The sequence below is a fragment of the Physcomitrium patens genome, chromosome 6 (assembly GCF_059467195.1).
Source record: "Physcomitrium patens ecotype Gransden chromosome 6, ASM5946719v1, whole genome shotgun sequence".
In the NCBI taxonomy this organism is placed as follows: Eukaryota; Viridiplantae; Streptophyta; class Bryopsida; order Funariales; family Funariaceae; genus Physcomitrium; species Physcomitrium patens.
Genome location: NC_143415.1, coordinates 2,224,211 through 2,234,618, shown reverse-complemented (window position 1 = coordinate 2,234,618; position 10,408 = coordinate 2,224,211). Strand labels below are relative to the sequence as shown.

The 10,408-nt window shown below is 39.5% G+C and overlaps 1 protein-coding gene across 2 annotated transcripts; it reads left to right on the top strand.

Moving 5' to 3' along the window:
* Nucleotides 1–613: 613 nt before the first annotated feature.
* On the top strand, nucleotides 614–8,130 carry LOC112284007 (uncharacterized). Of its 2 annotated transcripts, none has more exons than XM_024523451.3 (14): nucleotides 614–1,211; nucleotides 2,394–2,521; nucleotides 3,100–3,232; nucleotides 3,524–3,680; nucleotides 3,873–3,951; nucleotides 4,158–4,198; nucleotides 4,462–4,578; nucleotides 4,963–5,046; nucleotides 5,395–5,451; nucleotides 5,633–5,687; nucleotides 5,970–6,035; nucleotides 6,683–6,766; nucleotides 7,191–7,265; nucleotides 7,506–8,130. In XM_024523451.3, the coding sequence occupies exons 1-14, from the start codon at nucleotides 1,049–1,051 to the stop codon at nucleotides 7,602–7,604; spliced, it is 1,338 nt and encodes a 445-aa protein (XP_024379219.1). In that variant the 5' UTR covers nucleotides 614–1,048; the 3' UTR covers nucleotides 7,605–8,130. The 2 variants fall into 2 exon arrangements, with proteins under 2 accessions (XP_024379219.1, XP_024379220.1); XM_024523452.3 differs by lacking the exon at nucleotides 614–1,211 and adding an exon at nucleotides 1,866–1,984.
* Nucleotides 8,131–10,408: the final 2,278 nt, after the last annotated feature.

Sequence of the window (10,408 nt, the reverse complement as noted above, 5' to 3'; positions counted from 1 at the left end):
ATTCAAAATTGAATAATCAGTATTTAGAAAATGAGCGAATTTTAAACAGAGAGAAAACTATCTGCAGCAGAAGCTGAAGCAGAAATCGAGATAAAGCAGCAAGCTCCTTGTTGTGTGTGTAACCGAGAGCATTGGATAAAAGTTGACACATTTCGATTGATCACTGAAACGTTTGATCCCCTCCAAATAATCGTCTTTCTAAATTCTGCCTAATTGGTAACAAATTCATCTGTTTCCGACACGCTGCAACACACGTCACAGGAATTTTTTTTGTTTATCGTTCTAACGTTCCATTCATGGACACCCTGTTCTGTTGCAGTCGCACTGAGGAAACAGAGGCAAGACCGAGAGGTGGTGGCAAGGAGCTAGAATAATCTCAGGAATCGTCGACGAATATCTTCTGATGCGGTAGTTTTTATTTGTATGGTACTTATGATATCACTATTGCTGCGTATACTTTTTGAGGGATGAGTACTGGAATAATTCTTGACCTTGTTTTTCTGCATTAGAAAACGACCACGAATGAAAGTGCGTTGGTTCAGACGGAACTCGGTTTGAAAGAATCAAAAAGCGTGTCGATTGCTTGGAAACAGCACAACACTACCCAACGCATAGAATAATCATGCAGCGGGGCCATCCCTGAGAGTTCATTCAACTCGCGGGACGTAATTCTCCGATCGAGTTCACACCACCAAGACCCTCTTTTAATCAATCTTACAGATTCAAATATTCCTCGCCAGATCCGCTCCGCTCTGACTGCTCCATGGCCGTGTGGCTGTTGATCTCGACCTCATTCGCAAATCTTCCCATCCTCTGCCCACTTCCACATTAGTTCAGACCATCGCCATCTCACTCCGGAATCGTGACTTCACGACATCATTCTGCCTACCATATTATTCCTTGCACGGGCAGGACTGTGGCGTTGCTATTCTACTTGTGATATTGGTGTCGATCGGGGCTTGGAAGGAGCTTGTGGTGGTCGTTTCAACGTTGAGTGTGCATCGCATTGACGAAGTAGAAGGATAATTGGGTGAGAGGGTCGGTGGCGATGGCGGCATCTACAGCAGGGTTGGTGCCCATCAACAGGGCGTTTCTTGCCAAATTTTATGACAAGTATCCATTTGCGCCGCTAGCTCCTGAAGTTGAAACGCTGCTGGCTTTGCTTCGGGAGCACGTCCACAAAGCGCAAACTGTTAGTCCCGGCTCTCGTGGTAGGTCTTCAAGGGTCTTGTCTTGGGTTGGCGATTTCTAGAAACTCTTCTTATCGAATAGCAATAATCTGCAAGTATCGTTTCTCGAGCCATATCTGATGTTAGAAATATGGAAGCTCATAATCGGCGATCAGGGTTCGAATGTGGGTCACGTCATAGAGCACATTTTAGGATGGGTCGAATTCACAACCCTGGGAAGATCGCGCCTCTTCTCCTCACATGCATCTGAAAACATGTTGGGCTACCAAAATTTGCAATTTGTGGAACCGCCCATATGAGGTGGTTTGCAGGACCCACTTTTTTTGTCTTTTGATCCTTGGATTTATTCCTGCTGCTCCGTTTCCCCCTCACCAACCCTTAGTGCGTCTGCTCCGATGTCGATGTCGGTAACCGATTTATTTCTTTCTTCCTCCTTTACCTTTGACAGTAATCGATTCTATTCTCTTGTCTATCATTCGCGGTATGGATGATGGCTATGTTTATTTTCCAGAACATCTCCTAATTTGGCGAATGGTTTAGCTTGACTTAGAATGCGTGGAAGTTTAGGAGTGAATCCTCAAAAACTTGAACAAGAGGATCTTGGTGGAGGAATTGTTCGAGGATCGTGGTTCTAGATGAGAGAAGCATTCCCTTCACGGCGGCTTTATTCCTTGTCACTGTGCTGTAGTGTTACAAGACAACACTAGGTGCTAATTTATGCCGATCCCGTAGTTTAGGGTAAAGTGTGTGCGTAAAACCGACAATTGACATAAGGCTTTGAGACTTTGAAGAAGGTAGTTCTGGATTTTCTCAAAACTATTGAGGCATATGTGTCCCTAGATGGGCTCTCTCCTAGCAGAACTAGTCAAGCATTCGCTATGTATCGTGTAGAATGATGAAAGGTTCAGACTGTGGCAATCAATCTGTATTCCTTCTCTTGCAATAGGGTTTGCTTTTCAATAATTTAATCAATCATGCGGTTCTCGTGAAATCAATTGCATGCGGCATCCACCTGGGTGCTGGAGTTCCCTGATGCCGTCCCTTCTTTCCGAGTCTATGGCTAGATGCTGATAATTGGTGCAAGTTTTAAACCTGTAGATATAACTACGGAGTCAATCTCAGTGATGTATCCGCGCAGTGGCGTGTGCTGAACGTGTATGTGAGGAGCAACTATTTAATCGATTAGGAAATTGGTTTTTACAGATAATGGCGCTCTGATTGGGCAATTCAACAACCCAGCTCCTCACAAACTCGATGAAAATTTGTGGAAAAACCGAGAGATGATTGAAGAAATGCTTCATCTTTTGTCAAAGAGGAAGTGGCCTTCGTCGGTGTGTTTCCCTTTAAACTTCCAACCATGAGCTTGTAATTTTGCAGCATTTTGATGTTAAATGTGGAGAGACAGTCAGGAAGACTGTTTCTATACACTGTATAGTTTTACAATGTTATTTCTTGCCTCTTCGACTGGTGCAGCAGGAATATTAAGGACTTCATAATTGGATCGTGAATGACGTTAGGTTATCACAAGCTGTCAACAAATTAATAAATTAGCGGCATAACGAGCTTGTTTGTGAGGATATCTATCGGTTTTGATCACCTTTTAGACAGTCGGCTTTGATATGAAGTTGAAGTGAACAAATACCAAGAAGATTTTTTGTATTCTCAAAGCCTTCTGTTGTTACCGAGGCTTGTCAATCTTGCATCCGATTTTACTGCCCTAATGATAAAATTAATGTACGATGACTCAGCGTTCCCCACGCTTGGAAGTCTTTAGGGGATGGATCAGTTCATTCTACACAATATTTATTAACCTAGTTCTCAGATGGCCCGACACTTTATCTTGTGGACAGCAGTGCCTGTCGATATTTCGTGAATTGATACTGAGCATTACTTTTCCGTGATGTTTCAGCTGAAGGGTAATGTTTCTTCCGAGTTGGAGCCAGTTGCAGAGCGCATTAAAAAGATGGAGGTTGGCTTGCAACAGTTGCTGGATAAACTTGTAGCATTTCAGAAAGTTCAAAGTGAAAGGATTTTCAGCATGGGTGGGTACACAATGACAATGGTTGGGTTACTGCTGTACAACATTGTTGCATTGCGTCATGCCTCAGTAAAACAAGTGTAAATTTTTCTCCTTATGTTTTAAAATATCATAGATGTTAGATGGAATCTGTTGTCCTTGTTGAAAATAAATTACTAACATTCGTAAACGTTGTGAGATCACTTATGTTAAAATATCCCGTCTTAAATCAATTTGGACGGGAGAAAGCTGCTGGAGAACTTTGAAATGTAAGTCAAGCAAAGAATGAAAGTCTGACAGTATCGTGCTGTTGTAGTTCTTACGTATATGCCTCAAGATTTCCGATTGACCTATCTCAAACAATATCGGGAGCGTTCTGAGAAAAAGAAACAAGCCGAAGTTGATAATCTAATGGCATCTGGGGGAAGTATTCACGACAAATATGTACTTCTCTGGAGCCAGCAAATGGAAAGGTTTGTCATTTGTGCCCCAAGATCGTGTTTGTGAGGGTTATGATCATCTCTATTTGCAATCTATGGACCGCTGATGCCATCAAAAGTTTAGTCAATCTCCAGAGTAGTCAATGACTGTCACCTTCCTTTCCATGTCAACATGCATTGAGGTCTTACGTTTTATTTTATGGTGGACTTGTGGTACACATGCAGACGGCGTCAATTAGCGCAGCTAGGTTCTGCTACTGGTGTTTTTCGAACACTTGTCAAGTATCTTGTAGGGTGCCCTCAGGTAACTCCTAACCCTCATGCATATTCTGGCTAGTTTTTTTTGGCAGGATAAGCGATTTAGTTGTTTGAATTGGAGTTCCGAAGTACTTATGATTGGTTTGCATGCTCATGATGTGAGCATGATTCTTTTCTGCTATTTCGAAAACGATTGCTAACATATCAACTGGATTCTTGAATTGATTGTAACTGATGACATTAATGTGCCAGGTGCTATTGGAGTTTGTTTGTAAAATCAATGATGACCATGGGTACGTGTACACACTTTCTTAACCTTTGTACATTGGTCTACAAGGACTGAGTTGCGAAAGTGATTGCATACTTTTGTTTCACGCTGTAATGAGTTTGTTTTGTAGTGAAGTCGCAGTGGTTCAAGATTCCCTGTGCACGAACTTCAAGTTTGCCTTCATTGAGCTTTTTTTTTACATGGTTTTCAATCATTCACTTGTATTTGCTAGTAATAAGCATCATACCTCTAGAATCATGGTATGACTGCTCTTTGTGTTGCTTGCAGGCCAATGGAGGAGCAGAGAGAGCGATATGGACCTTCTCTATACAAGCTGACTACCTTCGCAGTTGCTTTACGAGTTTTTCTTGCAGTGTGGTGGTCTGCATTCGATTGTGAAGACATGTGAGTACTTTCCACTTTTGTAGCTGTTCTACTTTTAAACGTTACTTAGGTAAATGCCATCTTCTCTTGTACCAAGTATATGATTGAAAGTATTGATTACAGGTTTACGTCGGTATCTTTTTCTGGTGATTGATTCTTTTGGTTGCTCTACTTGGAGTACATTTTTGGCAGATACGTTAAGTATATTTTGGAGAAGCATGTATTTTCATGATAGGATGCTATACTGATTACAAGTTGTGAATAGAGTCACGCAATCATGTAATTCAAGTGTTCACCATGGCATGCCACATTTTACCATTATGTTTATTGGTGATGGTTCCTGACTTGGACATGCTTTTGATTTCTTTACTTTGTTATTTAGATAGTATCTTGTTCTCATTACAGAAGTAGGGAGGAGATGCTGGAGGTTCTGGAGCAGTCAGTGGAGGCTTACAAATTCGACTTTACACGTTATCTTGACTTCATGCAGTATGCCTTTCACACCTTCTGATGATGGATCCTCCGATTCTGACGTCATACTTTCTGCATTTCCCATGCCCAGTTTTTGCTTGGAGCGTTTGTTGTCATTAGAAGATTGCCCATTTCATTTCTTGCTTTCAGCTGTGAGTGGTATCTTTACTTCTTAAGATATGAACATGAAGTTATGACTTCATTTTTCCTTGCATTGAGTGAAAGGATTTGACTTGGAGGCCTCGGCATTCATAAGCGTTCGGTTTCCTTGTACGATCGTAGTAGGTTTCGTTCTGACTCTAGTTAGACAAGGTGCTCTGTTCTTGGTGAATAAATAACGAATGATGCTTACTGTTTTTGTTACAGGGAAGTGTTCAAGAACTCTCCCTTCTTCATTACTCCTGAAGAAGCAGGAATAGCAGCGTATGCATTTCGCACCCGAAATTCTGATTTCTATTCTGTATTAAGCTTATATACAGTGCATTTTGCAGTTCCTTGATGTAAATGGATTCCGCTTTTTAGTAGCACCAGTATTGCTTCGTTGAACAGCATGCTTTCTTTTCCTAAGATTGTGTGCGATTTTCATCAACTTCGGCTTGTACAGTTCTGCTGATCAAGATTATAAGGAGGCAACCATTGCTGCAGGGAAAACACATGAGGTAGGTCAAAGAATGCTACCGATCTGAATTTTTTACTTTCGAAAAAGAAACTTGGCCGTTGATTTGATCTATACATTTGATTTTTTCTTGTGCATGTATTCATACCCTACAATTTTCCTACCACTATTTACCAGACTGCAACCAGCCGCTTTTGTCCCGCGATGACTTTTTGTTGATGTCACAAGTGATGTGTACGGATTCATTCGTCCAGCATTTGCATTGTTCAGCGGACGCTGGGTGTTGGGTTTTGGTAAATCATGACAACTGACTGTTCGTGTCCAGGTTATTCTGCCAGTGAAATATGAGGGTGCATTGGTTGCCTGGGATTTTCGATTAACTTCTGGAAAGGTAATTTTACTTCCGTCATTTTGTATGCTTTCCCCTCAACCCTCTAACGACTAAGCAACCTCAAAAAGCTTCGGAAACTGATCTTTCACCGTTAGAAGTTTAAGAAGTTTATCCATATTCTTCAACTAATAAGTTCTACAACTATTGGGCTTCGGAAGTACATGAAATTGATAAATCTTTGTTCATGCACAATTTCGTTAGACATCGCTTACTATCTAAAGTATTAATTCTATCAGTATGACCGACATCCTGAGACTGGAATGATGCTCATTAGCACCAGGTTTTTGGACGTGTTTATCTACTTAGTTCAGTTTAATGGGCTTCGTTTTTATTTCGCACATTCAACTGCAAATCATATACTTATTCTACATGGGTTTCAAACCATGTAAAATTTTAAATCATTGCCATCAAATTATGAATTGTTTGAATTCATGGCAAATGCTCAAATTTTAGGATATGGTATAAGTAGGATGATTGTTTGACGCTCAATTCTTACTTTCAGCTCGGTGCTAATGATCGGTTCTTACTTTGCTTTGATGAAGTGGTTAACGTCGAGTATGTGGCACATTGTCTTTTAACAGTCTTGTCTTGGGAAATTTCATGATTGTGGTTTACGAATTTTAATTGATATTATACTGGCACTTCAGGATATTGGGTTCAGCGTGGAGTTAGTTGATTCATCTAGAGCAACAAGGCCCATGTTTCCATATCAAAGATATGAAACTCATCAGGTATTTGTTTCCTTGAAATTGATCGTTTCCTTTCGAACGTATCTGCGAAGGCTAATTTCAATTGTTCCACAGTATAGTTATAGGAGGAAAAGGGAGAAAAAAAGAAAAGAAAAGAAAAAAAGATCTTAATATCAGTAGTGTAAATAATCCTATCATTCAATTCTATCGTACCTAATGTCTAAATCAAGACAATGTTTTCCTTGAAATAATATTATATGAGTCTAGCTAAGGACTCAATTCATTGTTCTTTTAACTTACTAAGACATTTTTGATTGAGAACTGCAGTAGGTAAGCATTTATATCAGCGCTTACATTTCTGCTCTCAACGTAATAGATTTTCAATCTATTGACAGGAAAACTGACTATTATCTGGAATGTCTTCTGTTGTATTTAATTTGTTGTTCCCTTGATTTCTTTTTAACAGGGCAGTTTCCAATCTCCGTGTGTTGGAAATTACAGGCTGGTCTGGGATAATACTTATTCTAACTTTTATCGCAAGGTTTGGCAATTTTTGCTTCCAGTATGCTTTTTTCCAAATTCAAAAGTATTGTTACTCAGAGGCCGATACTTTTGCTGCAATCAGATTCTCCTCAAGATCGTTCATCAATAATTTAGACTTGCTTCATACGTTCATATATGGTTCACACTGTATCGGAACTTGGGGCAGTGAAAAAATCACATGGTTATTGTAAAGGTTGTTCTAGGTTCTTCTGATTGGGTTATTTTCGTGTGATTGCAGTACTTGCGTTACAAAGTAGACGAGATTCCGCCAGTGCTAGAGGAGGCAGTTATCGAAGGGACAGAAGTATCCACAAGTTCTGATTCCACTCTTACCTGAAATTTGATCATTTAGTGAAGCTAGGACTTGTACTTCTGGAGCAATGGAGGCCATTGTATATGAGTTAAAGACCTGCTCCAAGCTTGAGTTTAAATTTGTATTCTTACCTCATTTTCATGGCTTAGTACAGTGAACACAATTGGTCCACCTCCTAGGAACATTTCCAGAGGGTAAGATCTGGATGAAGAGTTAGAAATCCCCTCACTTGGCCTCAGAACTGTTGACAGTTTTGGGTTACCACATTACTGAAGACAGGGAAGGCAATCCAGATGCAAATGGTTGAGCCTCTACAGCATTTGATTTTATAGTTCAGGCTGACGTTTAGCAGCCGTCTCTAGTACTGTGTTCATCGTATTCATGAACGACCTAGTTATGTTTATCTTATTATAAATCTTCATTCAGTCAATGAAAAAGGGAATGTACGGAATAGAATGTTTCATGTTTTTTCTTTAGTTGTATTCTTTCATGCTGTTGGCAATAGCATTGTTATGACAAACAATAAACACGCCTGTTAACGTTTTCTTTATTTTTCTAGCTGTTTCACTTGCTCATTGTTGTAGTGTGTGGTTTGTCCACATAGTCTCTAACTGTAAGAAATGTTGGTGCGGTATCACTGTTTGATTCCAGGCTGATCATTTCCTTCTCTGTTGATTCAAGTGTGAGCTAATAGAGCTGAGCACACCCAAAACTGGCGTGCATCCAGATCCATTCACATAAGTTTCATTTCAAGCGCACTGGAGCATGAACCTCGAAGTGATGAAGTTTCCTAAAATGCACAACCCTTAAAGAATCAAAGAGACTATTCCGGGAATGATCCTCCATGCTTCAATATACCATGCTATTTTGGGATGAGTTATGAAGTTACTCAGTGAAGTAATGAGGTCTAAAATATGTAGTTCAAATGTGGGAATGTAAAGCAATCGAAAACAAGAGGTCAAAGTGGGTCAAGTGAGGGATAACTAAAAGAATGTGCACAACTGAAATGTGACGGTTTGTCGTGGCTGACACTAACCGATGGCTTGCAGGTGCAGCCAGCAGTGTCTCCTAATATTCCCATCTAATCTAGATAACTAGATGAACCGACGACACAACAGCCATTTCCACGTGTGCTCCGCAGGTGATGTTGGCGCATGCGTCTTCTCGCATTCGGTACCAATCCCAATTCAGTGGTTTTTAAAATTATTTTCTAACACCCAACCTGCCGCTACAGTCTGGTGCATGAGACAAACTGTGAAGAAAAGATGGACACTGAGGTAGATGAAATTAGTACAACCAAGGTTAAGATGCGATCGCAGCACGCCAATGGAACAGAACACGAGCACAACAGACGAGAGCAGGATGATTGCAAGGGAGCCTGGAGTGGTGCACAGCAGAATTTTTCTCATAAGGTCATCTCTCTCTCCTAAGCCTCCTCCTGCCCTACAGCCCCTTAATGCTGGCTTGGGTGTTTCGATGTCACCGCCATCATCTCACAGCACACCAACACAGAACTAAGTGATGGTAAAAACATCATCTTGTCATACTGTGCGAAGAAGCAGTGGAAAGACAACACATTTGCAAGTGCACACGATATCCTTTTCCACCACCGATCGATGCAGAGGAGATGGAGGTGTGTTACCTCTGGATTTTGAGGGAATGCAGAAGGTGAGGATGATGTTCGATTGGCTCACATGATGAAATTCTTCTTATTTCGTGTGTGTGTGTGCGTGTGTGTGTTTTCCTGTTACAAGTCTACATTGTGAAGGATTAGTCGGAGGTCTGGGATCAAGTTTGGGTTGTGGATCACTCGCTGTCGGTATGAGCAAGCATCCTTCGAATGCCGTGGACGTGTTTCGCATCCCCCCAACCGGTAATGGTAACCTGCTGGACCAGTCACCCAACCCTACCCGGGGGGTTGAAACAGTAAACCGTTCCCGGGTATTGGGATGCTGCCCCCTTATTGATACCCGGATGTTCTCATGTTTAGACCTCTCATGTCCAACCCCAGCACAGGTGGGACTGGTAATAATGCTATCACTATGTCCAACTAATATTATTAATGCAATGGATTATCTTCATTTGTGTTGCACAAAATATATGTATATATGTAAAAAAAATACATAACTTTTGTTAGAAATTCTCTTATTGTTTATTATATTTTATTGTTACAATGTAAAATCCTCAATCCTAAGACTTGATTAATATGGTTTTTACTTTATACTTTTCTCATTAAATGCCTTTGCATTTCATTGTATTTATATTGCTTATTAATAAACCTTACTATGTAGATACTAGATTATATTAGTTTTTATTAAATCTAAAAAAGAAATTTAACACCAAGAATTGATTGTTGTCATATGGTTGCTTTTTATAGTCCAAATTTTCTACAACCATATAATGTTTTCTTAAGCAGATACATTGTCAAGTTTCATTTTTTGTTTTAGTTTTTATTAGTGCATGATTTATTATACAAGTTACAAAAAAAATAAAATAAATCTAAAACTAACTTGTTTCTAATACAGAAGCTATAAGATTTACAATCCAAAGAAACTAATAAATAAAATAGAATATTATTTAAAACCACAAAGAAATTATTTTAAAAAATTAAGTATTCTCATTGATAATGATATAATGATTAGGATATACAAACAGTATTTTATCAATATGTTACAAAACCACTCATAGGTTTTTAATTTAATTTAGAAATTTTAATAATTGCAAAGAAACAAATAAAGGTATTTCTTACATACAAATTTTAATATATTAAAGTATAATAACATGTGCTATAATATATTTGATCAGAATAGCAGCTAATTGTATAAAAT